Raw genomic sequence first — 15,056 nt, 5'->3', positions numbered from 1 at the left:
AACTGTGATTGCTTTGCATTTCCAAGTCTGAAACATTATGACCCTATTACTGTGAGGTGATCTTGATTTTCTGCTGGAGAGTTACCAAATATAATATTAGAACATATAATATTGATAAACGTATAGTTCAGACACTAGTAGAATATACTCAATATACATTTTAACCAATGTAGATAGCATTTTTAATCTTGCTGTAAAAACGTTGAAGGGTATGACATTTGTTGTCAATAGAATTAATTGCTCTTATTCTCAGTACTTTACAAGTTGTTTCAAACTGTGGAACAAGTTATCTTTTACGAGTCTATGAAGAATGCTTTTGGATTTAGGCCTGAAGGGTATTGACATTAGTTTTCAATAGAATGAATTGCTCTTATTCTCAGTGCTTTACAAGTTGTTTCAAATTGTGGAAAAAGTTATCTTTTACAAGTCTATGAAGAAGGCTTTTCGATTTAGGCCTGATCCACATATTATTGACATACTTTCAGATACAGTACTGATTCTAGAAAGAAACGCAAGAGGCGATGTGAGACGCATGCTGATGGTACAGGTGGAAGGAGCATTTGGCAGAAAAAGAGAGGCAGTCGGCAGGAGGAAAATGGAATTTCATAAAGCACAGAGGGGGAGGTGAAGAAGAGGGAGATTGGTCAACGGGGTTAGAATAGGGGTGAGAGGGGTACCCATCCCAGAGAGAGAGGGAGAGCTTGCAACTGCATTTCTTCCCGCATCTTGAAGTGCGAGGGTCGCTTGGCTCCCCCCTCCTCTGACCTAACCCTGCAGTGTGCGCGGAACACTGGATGGCTTTGAGAGCCATTCCTTGAAGGTAAGCCCATTTGGGTGTCATTGTGTATTTATTTATTTATTTGTTTATTTATTTATTTATTTATTTTAAGGGTGCAAAGCCTGCAGGCATCAGGGCGCCAAAACATTTACAAAAAAGAGACTACCATCAAGTGACGAGACAGAGGAACAGGAGCCGAAGTAGAGGAGAGTAAATTACTCAAAGAGGAGGGTTGTTAGGGACTTTGTGAAAGTCCCCAGAACGGGTTCCATTCTTAGCACAGTGGGAAGTGAGTTCCAGAAAGCAGCAGCTTTTACTGGAAAGTATCTTCCCAAACCCTTTGCACGTTTGTAGTCTGGGCAAGTGATCTGCCTTTTATCAGTGGAACAAAGAATTCTAGGTGGATGATATTGTGGATTTGATGTTTTTAATAGGCTGGGGCGTGTCCAAAAATACATTTATGGACCATAGTTCCCACTTTGAAATTGATTCTTTCCTTAATGGGGAGCCAATGAAGGTTTTGCCTGTGCTTTGAGATGTTTTCACGTCTTGGGACACAAAATGATGCTGTACGCATCGTCAAAAATAATACTTGCCATTTTTTTAGGCTAGAGCTTGAAGCTCCAATGAGTAGGGAGTTACAATATTCGAGCCTTGAGATGATGGTAGTTCAGGCAATAGTAGCACTGTTCATTTCAGAGATGTAAAGGTGAATATTTCTAGGGAGATAAAGATAGTAATTAAATTTTGACTATGTTGGTTGGGTTCCATGTGATTTCATCGCCTGCTTTTACATCGCCAGGCTTTTAAACGTGCACATTCCATCGAATGTGCTCATTGTTTTTTCTTTTTTTGGGGGGAGGAGGGCCCCCCCAAACTCCCCACCCACACTTATTTTTTTACTATTGGCCACCCGCCCAAACCCTCATTTGCCCTTTCTCACCCCCCCCTAAAAAATGTGATGAGCACATACGATGTAATGTGCACGTTTAAAAGCCTGCCGATGTAACAGCAGGCGATGAAACAACGTTGTACAGTTGGTTGACATGTGACTCGGAGTTCAGGGTGGCCTCCAACTGGACACCCAGTGTTTTCACCTTAGTTTGGACCGGGATGATGTTGTCTCAGAGTCTAAAGCTCGTAAAGGCAGGGCTCAATTTAACCCAGGCCTGTCTTGAAACAAAGATGAGGACCTCTGTTTTGTTACCATTCAAACAGAGCCAATTGGCAGACATCCAATGCTCTATCTGATGGTAAATGTTAGCGAGTCCTATCGTCAATTAGATGGTCCCTGGTGGATTCTAAGACTAACCGGGTGTCATTTTCGTAGCTGGTAAAAAATACACCCAGGTCATCTCTTGGGGAACAGAGAGGCCTAGTATATAGATTAAACAAAATGGCGGGTAAACTGGCACCTTGTGCGACTCCACACCAGATAGGGGCCATTGGAGAGCAAGCCAATCCCCACTGAATTTTAGATTCACGTTCAGATAAGAAAGAACAAAACCAATTGCTCACCACCTCAGAACAAAGTCCCAGGTGATATAGGGAGTGTAGGAGGCGTTCGTGGTACACCAAATCGAACGCCGCCGATAAATTCAAGAGAACCAACAGCCCTGCTTTGCCCTTTTCGATGATTCCCAGCATATGTGACTGCAGGTCTAGTAATGCGGTCTCTGTACTATAACATGGTGGAAAGCCAGATTGTCTGTCGTGGAGGATGTTGTGTGTTTCCACAAGGTTTGAAATTGCACATAGGCAAGTTTACTGAGAACCTTGAGGAGAAAGTGGCAATTTGTTATGGGCCTAAAGTTGTCAAGATCCTTTGGGTATAGATTAGGCTTTTTTAGCAATGGAGTAACCAAAATAGTTTTAATTGACCTGGGAATCCTGCTGTCTCTAAATGATGCATTAACAAATCTAATCAAGAATGGAGCGAATAGGTGTTTATGTTCCAAAATGAACTTGGCCGGAAGAATATTTTCCGAGCACGAAGTTGGATACATAGTGTATAGGAGTTTCAGCATATCATTATATGGGGAACAGTTATTGGTGAAAATAGTTCACGTCAGAGGCGCCTGCAACCCTTTGTTGTGGTGCGGCTTGACGTATGCAGTACCCTAGTGGGTCCTTTACTCAAATTGTTCCCCCCAGCATGGCGCGAGGGCCGCAGGATATTGCCGGAGTAGGTAGTCGCTCCAGTTGAAGCGTCTGGCTATCCGGGAGCATATTGCTGTCCTATGGTGTCCAGGCACGGCGGGTTTCCATACAGTACTCAGCGCCCCTGGACAGTCACTGCGTGGAGCCAGATCGTGCAGCTGGTGTCACAGCATGGCATTAACCACCTAGTGGGTAAGCACCTACTCCTTTTCATGCTACTGTCGCATTAGCCTTTTGATATGCTTTGCTCATAATTCTGTCCCGCCTCCACATACTCGAGGAGCTTGAGCCTTAGTTGGCTCTGTGTGGTAATTCGACCACCCTCAAACTTTGTACGGCCAGAGCTAACAGTGAGTGAATCAGTGACAGCCGCGTAGTGCGTCTCCCCTACTGCCTGCTCCTAGAAATCTCCTGAGCCTTAATATGGAGGATAGTAAGAAGCGTGGCATACTAGGTGCACCGCTTGGCAGCCAGGCTGTAAATAATCCCATATCTGAGCCAAGGGAGGCTCTCTTGTGGTCTGGACTAGGCTTAGCAGCTGCTTCTCCATTGTTTAATAGGGATCGTAAGTCGGAGGTCTTCGCCTCAAGTTCTCGCAGGAGACAGAGGTTGCACAGGGGTAATCTTACTATGGTCATGGTCTCCAAGGCACACAACTCCTTTTGTACGAATTTTAATAGGGACTTGGACTGTTCAACACCAATTCCTGATATTACAGTTCCGGCCACCCCAGAACGCTCATTGGGAAGGGGTATTACTGACCCCATCTCGTCACCTTTCTCACCCTGTTGGGAGGGATAAAGAAATATGCCAAGAGTGATCTTCACTACATGACATCATCACCCTTAATTCTAGCCGCAGGCCGTCTGCTCCTCAAATTGATGATACTGCTCTCACACAGTTTTTACATCTTAAAGCGAGCATTTTTTAAGAGCTTCTCCGGTGTTATAGCCTACAACACTTCTGTTCACTGATGGACACTCTGAATGAGTATGTTTCGGCCATATGTCCTCATAGAGCAAACACGGCAACACAGACTGACGTACAACTTGCTACAGCTGTGCTGAGTCAGCCAAATAAAACAGATAATGGCTGCCAAGCCAATCTACTAGAGGAGAGATTGGACCAAGCCTCCCAAATTAATCTTATTAAAGGTACTCCTCCTGTATTGTCTAGGATTTTGCCTGCTATTAATGAACGGGCCAATCATTCCAGCATCGACTCTAAGGGTCAAGTCATGGAAACACCCTCTGTAACCCTGGTACAAGATTACAATGATGACCAAAATCTTAACGCACGAGCCACAGAAGTCAATGTTGTTCTTAAGCATGTATCCATGCAGAATGTGCGACTAAGGAAAATCCCAAATGCCAAGCATTAAGGATACCAACATCCATGCCTGAGGTTGTTAGATTCTCTGACTTGAAGGTCATACACTGAATTAACTTGAGCGATTGGTGCTCCACACCAAATAGTGACTGCGTCATAGCGGGCTGTGGATCTAGTACGTTAACACACTTTCTTGGCAAATGCAATTATTTCCCTAGCGGGGGTTCAAACTGTAAATGAATACTTTAAGTACACAGTTAGTTGGTTAATTTACTATTCATGCCTTGGTTAGATTATGAGTATTGTTACAATACGGGGACGATCAGTCTTCCTTCGGGGTCCACCTTGGTTTTTATGTTGTATTTTTTACTATGATCTATGTTCCATGTTTTATGTTGTATTTTTCATTGTCTGTCTGTATGCGCCATTATGGCTATGGGTCCATTGTGCGCGATATAAATAAATAAATGTAAAATAATATGACAGGCAAAAAGAGCTGGATTTTCATGTTTAAGTTTATGGAACTGTAGCTCATTTGAATTGGTAGCATTGGGCAATGCTGCTTTGATTTTCTCTCTAGCCTTTAATATTTTAGCTTCTAAGGCTTTTTGTACTGCTATGGCATACTGAGTGGAAGGGACAAATGGGGTTTGGAGAGCCTTAGGTTTTTCAAGAGGTCTGAGGATCTCAAAAGAGTTTTTTTGGGCAGTTGGAAGCTTGGCTTATCTCGAGGTTGTAGTAATCCTTTTTGGGTTCAATGATTTTGTTTTCATACGTTTTATCTACTTCCTTCCAGGCCTTTTTTTCTTCGGTTCGATGTTTTAGCCACTGTAGTTCCAGTTTACGTTTTTCCTTTTTTAACGTTGTGAGGTGGGGGGTGAACCATTTTTGGTGTCCAGAGTTATCCCTTACAAATTTTAATCCAAGAGAGGCCTTCTCATCTAGCATCTTCAAAAAGGTGTCTGAGAAGGACGAAACCAGGTGCTCCGTGGACTCCCTACTCGAGGTCTCGGTCATAACCGTAGTGAGACACGAGGATAAATCCTGGGCTTGTATCCTTTTAAAGTTATGGTTAGTGATTACTTTTGAGAGGTTGTAGGGATAAACAACAGCCTCTGGGAGTTGTAGGAGAAAATAGAAAATATAGTGATACGACCAAATGCAGGGACGGGTTTGATCAATGTAGGTTGAAATGTCTTTGGAAACCACCCAGTCCAACATGTGATTTTTGTCTCTGGTAGGATCCACATTTACAACTTGAAAGTTTAGGTTGTTTAAGGTTCGTTCAAGTTCAATAGCTGCCTTGCCTGTCTTTTCACCCCTCCAATAATTCATGTCACGCATGAAGAAAGAAGCTCTGTATCAGCCCGCAAGGGAGCCTAGGATCTGGGAGATTTCATCAGTAAAGTCTGGCATGGCCGATGGAGGGCGATAAGTAAGAACGTAATTTACACATTTGTTAGGATTTGGAGCCATTTTTACGTGCAAGATCACGCAGCCCTGACAGGAGATGGGGGACACAAAAACCCCAGTTCACATTTAGCAACAATAGCCGCCCCTCCTCTGTGGCCCTGTCCTTTGATTTTACAGAAAATGGAGAAGCCTGGGGGAACACCAAGGTTAATAGATGGTCCACTAGTATCTCTAATCCAGGTCTCAGTAAGGAACAAAATGTCAAGACGACTGTCCAAAATCATGCTGTGAATATCTTGGGCGTGGCTGATCAGCGATCGAGTGTTTAAGAGAGACGCTTTAATATTTGTCCCTTTCCGTCCTGTGATAAGCGGGCTGTTGCTTGTGGGGAGTCCTCTGGAAGAGTGGTTATGCGACTATACTCATAGGCGGTGACACGATCCTTGGTATGGCTGTACTCTGCAGTTAGAACCTGGAAGCTTGGTGGGGGGTCGATTTTGCAGACTGCTAGAGGAGGGTCTCTCTTTGATGGTATCAGAGGGCGATATATAGCTCTCCTTTGGGACTTTAGCAGTAGGAGGGGCCTCACTAGGTTTGTGGAAACTGATTAGTGATTTGCAGATGTGTGTCCATGTCGTCTAGTTTATCAGTGCAATCCGGTTTGCACACAGGAGGGCCAGTGATAGTGGTTCTCTGGTAGGAAAACCCATAATGCCGAGTTATGACCGTATGCAGCGTGCTGCCTCACTGCAATTTACTTAAGGCAGCAGCAGACTTTCACTATCCACCGTGCAGCTTATACTTCCTGCTTTATCATCGATCACACATGCGGGCAGCACCAGATCGGTGGTTCTCTCATATCTTTCAATATAGCCGCCCTCTTCCTCGGCACTGGAGTGTCTCAAAGGGTTGCCATAGTAACAGAGTCATGTTGCTCCTGTTTGGCTCACCTTTCTGTTCTTTTGGCCTACCGGGAGCGGGCAGGCGAAAGAGAGCATGCCCCCAGCACCAAGGCCCATGCAAAGACCTTGGTGCTGGGGCATTGGACCTGTGTGGAGCTGGAGGGAGCTCCTCTCCCTGCAGTTAATCGGCATCACTCCCAAAGGATTCTGACTGACCTGGTCCCCTCCACATTCTAATTCACAAACAATATCTTTCCATAATTGCTTACCAGGACAATTGAAGCATTGCATTGGTCCGCCTGCCTTCCTTGACACTGACTGCTCAATTTTGCGGTTGCTCTTTCTTTTTTCTTTTTCTTACCAGCCTGAACTGTAACCTATAATGTCTGCACCAACAATACTATGCATCGTGATGTGCCTCATACCGATTGCTTCTCTACTACTTTCTTAATGGCCTGCTTCACAAGAAAAAAGAAAATAAATAATGTGCAACTCTTTCTATTCTCTGGTGTGCTTCCAACTGTACTGCTTTTGAGTGCTTTCTGGCTAATTTCGAATTTAGGTGTGCTTCCAACTGTGCATCCACCATTGTGTACTGTTTTTTATGCTTTCACGCTAAAAATCGATCTTAGGTGAGCTTACCAATTTGTTAATGATCTGTAAATCTGGGTATCCCCAGCGTGCTCACTGATTTCTGTCTGCTTGGCCGCCTGGTGTGATTCTATTGTTGCATAGTGCTTCTGACCATCACCCCTGCTATCCTCTGCCCCCATGGTGCTCTCCGTTGCCCCTATCTTTTTTAACTGCTTCTCCATCTCCTATCCTGCCCATCTCACAACGTCAAAGGATGAAAACTAAAAAAGGCACTCTGCCCATCACAGACACCTACATCAATGCTTCCTCCAGACAAGCTATCACTGACATTCTCTTTGCCGTTTCATCCTCTAATTTATGGACCCCCCATATGGTCTCTGTCCTCCCCCCTTTCTCCTCCTCGCCCTTTACTGGCAGCACTAGGTGGGAAGTGCTCTTGGCTAAATTTGCATCTTCCAAATCCCCCATGAATGCCTATCATAATGTTACTATCACGGCCCAGGCCTCCCAGCCCAACCTCCTCCTCCATGACAGGCTCAACTTCCCTCCCTCTCTTTCCACCCCTCCTTCCGTCATCCCTTCATCCCCCCCTTTAGCATCCCCCCAGTGGTGGCACCCCGCCCTTGCGCCCCCCCTTGCAAATCTTTTAAAGGGGGCAACCAGCTTCACTTAGCTGCCCTAAATTCTCGCTCTACTATCAAATATTCCTCTGACATCTGTCACCTAATTGAAGATCTTGACGTCCTTGCTCTCACTGAGACAGGATTCAAGGCCAGCTCTGTCACTGCTTTTGACACTCTTCTCCCTGAGTGTTACAAGATCTTATCCAATCCCAGGCCCTCCAGGCCTGATGGTGGAGTAACTCTGATCTTCCCTGAGTGGGTTCCTGCCTCCATCATACCCACTCAAACCTACTCCTCCTTTGAAAGCCTATCCTGCAGGCTGTCTATCTCCTCTACTCTCTCTCGCTACCATCTGCATACCCCCCGACTGACCTCCCTCTTCCTCTCAGAATGGTCCGACCTGTCCTCTCGTTTTGCCTCCTCCCACAAACGTATCTTCCTTGGGGATTGCAATATCCATCTCAATTCTCCTGATGTGATCACTGTTCTCTTCCGTGACCTCTGCGACTGCGACACGATTTCCATAACTATCCTTTCCTCTGGCCCAACCCACTCTGTCGGACACACCTTGGAGGCTCCCATCTCACATGTTTATGTTAAAGGATATTTGTACCGCGGGAGTGGTCCCCTGGTGCTCTGGCGGATCTGAAACAAAGGGGGGTAGGTTAGGCGTGTTAGTAGGACAAAGTTTGCAGAAGAGCGAGGGAGTTGTGAAGTACTGTTGGCAGCTTCGGTTCGGTTACCGTTCACCGAGCATATTGGTGTGTTATTCGGTTCTGAGTCCGTCGTGTGCTGTTGTTTGGGAGTCTGTGTGGTGTGGTTGTTGTTGCTGTGTGGTGAAGTGCATGCGGGTTGCTGCAGCTTTAAGAGGTGTGGTTGCGTTTGGTTGTAGTGTGAGAGGTGTGTGAGGAGCGGTGAGGTTTTTAGTAGTTTTTTGGGGCTTGTTAGTCTCCTTGTTAGGCGAGATGCATATTCCTATTGCGTCTCCTCCATGATTTAGAGTTTCCTTTTGGTGATTAAGTTTCAGCGTGATAAGGCAGTCTCATCTCTCTATCATTATCCTAAGTTAGCTACTTTCGTGTTTCCATCTTTGTATTCGTCCTGCCCTTTTATCCCAGTTTGTCTTTGCTCTAACCAGGTTTTTGGATTGATTTAGTGGCGAGCTACGCTCGTACCCTACCTCCTTTCTGAGTGGGTTTGGTTGTTGGTAGTGTTGGGCATGTATGCTCATTTCTGCCCTCATGGGGTTGTCGCTTGTGTTCTATTCGGCCTAGCGTTGTCTCTCTTGTTCTTGTAGGAGTTTCCCTTAGTCGGTCCTGGGTGTTGCCTGTGCCATCATATGTTCTGTATTCGTACAATCTGTTCTTTGTGTTTCCTGTTTGATTGTTTTAGTTGTTTCAATTTGGTTCCGAGGTGTTAAAGAGACAGGTTTTTAGAAGTTTTTGAAATTGTAGGTGGTCTTTGGTGTTTCTTATTTCTTTTGGGAGGTTGTTCCAGGTTTTTGCGGCTAGGTGGAAGAAAGAGGACCCCCTCGTTTTTTCTTGATGTATGGGTTTGGTACCAGGCGGATTTCATTGCTTGATCGGAGGAGTCTCATTGGCTTGTAGATTATTTTCTTTTGTAGGAATTCTGTTCCCTGTCCACTGATTGCACTGTGTGTAATGCACATTGTTTTGAACATGATAAAATGTTTGATTGGGAGCCAATGTAGTATTTTTAGTGCTGGAGTGATGCACATCCCTCTCTCCAACCCTCCCTAACCCTCTCTCCTCGTCTGGCTACTCTCTCCTCTGTTCCTGCCTTGACCTCCCCTGCCCCCTGACGCCTCTGCCCGCACTTCCCGTCTCCTTCGTGGTCATTTGACCGATGAAGCAGGTGTCAGTCGATGCATTTGCCTCTTCCTTCATCCCTCCTCCGCCCCCTTAATAAACCTCTCCTTCTGGCTCTGTTCTAGCTAACCACCATCTCTCTATCTCTCTATCTCTAACACTATGGACTTCCTTGCCCCTTCATGACGATCTGCAGGAAGCCTGCCTCCAAATGCAACTTTTGGTATGACTCTGACTTGGTCGCTTTGAAACGCAAGTGCAGAGCGGAAGTAGCAGGCATCTAGCTCATCCTCTGACAAACTGGCCTGCAGCCTACTTCAGAGGCAATACCGTCTCTCCGTCTGCTCCAAGAAGAGGACTCATGTCCAAGCCTGCTTCTCTGAAGCCACCAACTCTCAATCATACTGCAGTCTCCTCCTCTCCTCCTCCCTACCAGGCCCTCTGACATGCACTGGCCACCCACCTGTCCTCCAAACCTCTGGACATCTTTCCTCTCTCATCTACTCCTCCCACTCCGCCTTCTCTCACCTCCCTTGCCCTCCCTTCCCCCATATTCTCTTTTCTCGGCCATTGCACCAGATGAGCCCTCTAGAGTTGAACGCTCTATGAAAGTCTCCTCTAAACAGGTGCTCTCCTGCTCCTCCAGAAACTTCAAGGACAACATTGCCTCGCTCGCTCCAGCCTTGGCTGACCTCTGCAACCACTCATTTACCACTGTCTCCTTCCCTTAATCCCTTTAGCACTCTCTTGTGCACCCGCTCATAAAAAAGCCATCTGCTGACCCTTCTTGCTTGGCTAATTATCACCGGATCTCTATCAACCCTTGTTTGGGCAAACTCATGGAGAAGTTGGTCATCCCCCAACTGACACTCCATACCGAAATGGCTTGCTGCCTCCTTGGCCACCAGTCCAGTTTCAGGGAAGCCAGAGGCACGGACACTGCTCTCCTGAACACCCGGTGAAGACCTACTCTCTAACCTGGACTCAAACACTCACTCTGTTCTGATCCTCCTCGATCTTTCTTCAGCTTTTGACACAGTCAACCACTACATCCTCAAACCATCTCCATGATACCCTAGGCATCACAGACAGGGCACTGGCGTGGCTGACCTGCTTCATTTTGAACAGATCTTCCCAAGAACAAATGGGTCCTTTTCTCTCCTCCACCTCACTCTTTACCAGTGACGTCCCTCAGGGCTCCATCCTATCGCCATGGCTCTTCAACATCTACTTGGCCCCTCCGGCCCACCTAATCTCCACTTTCTGCCCTCATTTACAGTGTTACGCAGATGACACACAGCTCTCTTTCAAGTTGCCTACCCCTACCTCCTCCCTCATACCGGAATGCCTGAATGCTATTCAGGCATGGTGCTCTGCCAATGATCTCTGCCTTAATGCCAGTAAACCAGAGTTCCTTCTCATTGGCAAGCCTGCTCCTTGTTTCCCCCCACACTATGGCCAGACTCCCTGGGCCCTCTCCCCTCACCCACTTGTGAGGCTAAAAACCTTGGGATCATCTGTGACTCCTCTCTCTTTCTTTCCACACATCATGGACCTTACCAAGAAATCCAATTTTCAGTTACATCTCCTCAGAGGCATTCTCCTTTTCCTCACCTTTCACCAGAAGCTCAACTTCTCCAGAGACCTGTTCTCTCTAGGCTTGACTACTGCAACAGCCTCTTCCTCAACCTGCCTCTTTCCTCCCTGCACCCCCTTCAACTAATCCAGAATAGGACTGCAAGACTTATCCTTGGCCTCAAGCCCAGGGACCACATCTCTTCAGCCCTAAAATCTCTACACTGGCACCGGTGACCGCAAGGATCAAATTCAAGACCCTTTACATCGTCTACAAGGCTGTCTGGGGGCTGGGAACTCTTTACATCCAGCTTTTCCTCCCTAAATATCCCCCGGCCAGAGTCCTCCAGTCTTCTTGCTCCAACTCTCTGCAGGTCAAACATTTCTCCAAGCAAAGAGTGGGCAGTAGATCTGTTTCCTCTGCTGACTTCTCCCTCCGGAATGGCCTCCCTCACCACCTCAGACTTGAGCCAGATATTCTTAAGTTCCGGAAACTTCTCAAGACTTTCCTTTTCACCCCTTCCTTCGCTCTCCCCCTCCTGTGCTAGCTCTCCATCTGCCACTGCGACAGGGACCTGGTCCCTTCAGAGTCATACTGGTGCCAGACCACCCCTCTACAAGTCCCCCCAGCATCCTTTCCCAGCACTTGCCCTCAGGCTCGCTGTCCCGGTGTAGTCCAACTTGGTCCTCCCTATCCACTGCACTCGCCCCCCCACACCCTTCCCCAGGCACGTGCCGCCTTGGCCTGCCCCGCACCTGCCCTCCCCAACCCTTGGGGGACCCCACTCCTGCACTTCTCCCTCAACCCCCTTCCCCTTGCAATTACCACCTTGTCATGCACTTGCACTGTAGGATTGTCACAATACCAATATAACTGTTTGTTGTTCTACTTTTTTGATTCCCATGCCCCCCCCCCGCCCTCCCCTTGTCTTGTGGCACCTGGAAGCACTGGTGTATAGGCACCATACAAATGTCCAATAAACAAATACAAATGCGAATAAGACAGAATGCTGCTGAACGGCAACAAATAGATCTGGAGTTGAGAAGACCAGAAAATAAAGAAAAGGGAGATTAGGAATCGTTAGGAGTTAGAGCAACTGATAGTTTTTGTCAGACTCACATAATGTGCTTACTACAAGACTGAGAAGGAAACCAATTGAAAAGCTGCTTTTTAATCAGAGAGACTGAAAGCAAAACGAAGCAAGGCCTGAAAAGGAAGGTGGCGTCTACGTAAAGCAACAACAGTGTGCGACTGGTGAAGGCTGAGGAAACAGACACTTTCAAAAATACGGAATCGGGTAAGAACCTAGGTCACACAGGCACTGGGACAGTGAATTTATCTAATAGATAGTGTCATCCGTTTCCGAAAGAATTTCAATGAAGTCTTGACGCTCAGTATTGTGGTGATTGTATTACACAGTTGTTACATAAATAGTGATCTGGGCAATATATTTCCCACTCGCAAGAAGTGAATTGGGCACTATCTCTGGGAGAGAGCCGGACACTATACCTTTGAGCCGGGCTGTTAGCCAATATCCCTGTAAGGCAGACTAGATTCCTTAGACTGTGTAGAGACGTAGTTGTTAAGAATAGTGTGCCATATCCCCGAGGCTGCTCTTAAGGTGTCAAGGAGAGAACAGGCTGCTATATTCCCAAGCCGGGTTTAGACAGAGTGAAAGAAGCATGCTCTACGCTCTAATCCGATGACTGTGAGGCAGAAACCAAAATCGAGGAAGAACAGTAGCACTGCCAGATGGAAACACAGATTAACTATAGTTTATACCAGAGGCCTGCAACCTTTGGCTTTCCAGATATTTTGGACAACAACACCTATAAGCCCTATAACAGTATAGTTAATACTGAGGGGCCATGGGAGCCGCAGTGCAAAACATCTGGGGAGTGATAGGTTACAGAATCCTCGTTTATACCTTCCCTATACCTTTTATTTAGGTTGTCCGGAGAGAAAAACACCAGTTTTATTTGTACAGAAACACATAGGTACCTTTTAGAATCATTCTATAATAATAATAATAATAATAATAATAATAATAATAATAATAATTTGGCATTTATATAGCGCTACGAACCCTCAGGTATCTGAGCGCTGCTTATTATTACCCAGGGTGTGTGGTGCTCATTTATCGACCTCGGAAGGATGAAAGGCTGAGTTTGGCCCCGCCGGGATTCGAACCTGCGTTAGCAGGCCCTGCACGGATGTCAAAGCGAGCGCTCTACTCGCTTGACCTGGCATATATGTTGCGCCTTCTGTTGGTCCACCACTTATATCCGTTTAGTTCAGTATTAATGCCAGGGAATCATCACACAGCACTGAAACCTACCTGTAAACGCTGAACTTGGATTTGATGTAGCATTTCTTGAAGCTTGATGATGGATGCATTCTGCTCCTCAATTATCGTATTCAGGTCCTCTGCCTAGAAAAGGCAATGTAATTTGCATTACATTTTGGAATTTTACGGTTCTGTTGCATTTCTCTAGATTTGAACATTTTTGGATAATCAGAATTCCGATAGGGACGGATTGTCATTTTAAGTACCATAAAAAGTGTAAACTTCACAATTACATCTCAGAGCAGCACTAGAAAAGGAAAGAGCAATAGACATGAGAAATAAATACAAATGAGAGGCGTATTTACTAGTAGATATCTTCACAAAAAGAATTGTACATAATCTATGGGAAGTAAATGCTAAGGAAATCTGCCCAAAACATGGACCAGCTGAAATCAGAACCCAGGAAAATGGAACTACGCATTGTGGATTCCCAGAGAGGACAAAACGTAAGAGAACGTATAATCATGAAAGTAAACACTTGTATTACTTGTACTTCTCTCACGTTAAGTGCTCTCAATGGATCCTCCATCAAAAATACCATGCCACGAAGATTTTGCATGGAAAGGTAAATACATCTAGAAGATAAAGAATCATCCTAAACTGACCAGTTGCAATATGGTCTGGTCTACAAAACGTTTGTTGAGGAGGCAGGACACAGCTCCATAAAACTCCAAAGTGAATATACAGAGACTAATTGAACATACTAGGGCATTACCTCTAACAACATGCATCACTTTAAACCCAATAAATGTACTAATACAGGCTAGCGGCTCATGACATGTAATAGTGAAAGAGGCTTTTCAGGCATGTCTCTCTTAAGTCAGGGTTGTTCAACTCCAGGCCTCAAGGGGTTTCAGGATACCCCTCATTAAGATGCATGAGATACATTTGCATACAATGATTCTAAATGTATGCACATTTACTCTCATTAATATTAATGAGGGATATCCTGAAAAGCCATCAGTATTCCAGCCCTTGAGGCCTGGAGTTGGACAACTCTGCTTTAAGTTATGTTATCTTACATTTGTATAGCACCTACTGCCATCGTTCATGGCGTTAAAGCAATTTTGTCTGTCAGAGAGGCAAAAGAGGTGGATGATAGACCATTCAGTAGTATTAGGGAGGAGAAACGTCTGGTAGATGGCAAGGAATAGATAAGGTTTTCAGTAAGGCCTCAGAAGAAAAAGGTGGAAGAGATATGGGTACAACTGGACAAAATGTATTGTGCAACTCAACTGTATTCTTTGGGGCCCAGCGCCAAAAGGAGAGATAGCTGGAGAAGAGGTGTTGGCTGCGCCAGGGGATATGTATGCAATTTACTCACTGCATAGTGAGCTGGGGCATGTTGAAGATGCCGAAGAAAACCCAGGCGGCACAGTTCTTCTACTTACTTCCCTAGGCCCCTCCAAAAACATTTGGCTGGGGTTTTATGAAAGGAATCAGAATTTGCCAAGGCAACAGCTCCGTGAAAGCAAGCAGAAATAACCTCAGATTATTGGTTTCCT

At 45.7% G+C, this 15,056-nt stretch overlaps 1 protein-coding gene across 15 annotated transcripts in view; it reads right to left on the bottom strand.

Annotated features, from left to right (window-relative positions):
• The window catches only part of PDE4DIP (phosphodiesterase 4D interacting protein), a 1,465,918-nt gene that overhangs the window by 510,745 nt on the left and 940,117 nt on the right, over nt 1–15,056 (bottom strand). For all 15 annotated transcript variants that reach the window (XM_069641322.1, XM_069641325.1, XM_069641324.1 and 12 more), the window contains one exon: nt 13,543–13,635. In XM_069641322.1, the coding sequence (XP_069497423.1) occupies nt 13,543–13,635 (93 nt within the window). The remainder of the gene's footprint in view (nt 1–13,542; nt 13,636–15,056) is intronic.

This window comes from Ambystoma mexicanum, chromosome 1q, assembly GCF_040938575.1.
Source record: "Ambystoma mexicanum isolate Mex_15411 chromosome 1q, UKY_AmexF1_1, whole genome shotgun sequence".
Taxonomy (NCBI): Eukaryota; Metazoa; Chordata; class Amphibia; order Caudata; family Ambystomatidae; genus Ambystoma; species Ambystoma mexicanum.
Note: the sequence above shows the minus strand (reverse complement) of the source record. Positions and strands in the feature narration are given on the sequence as shown.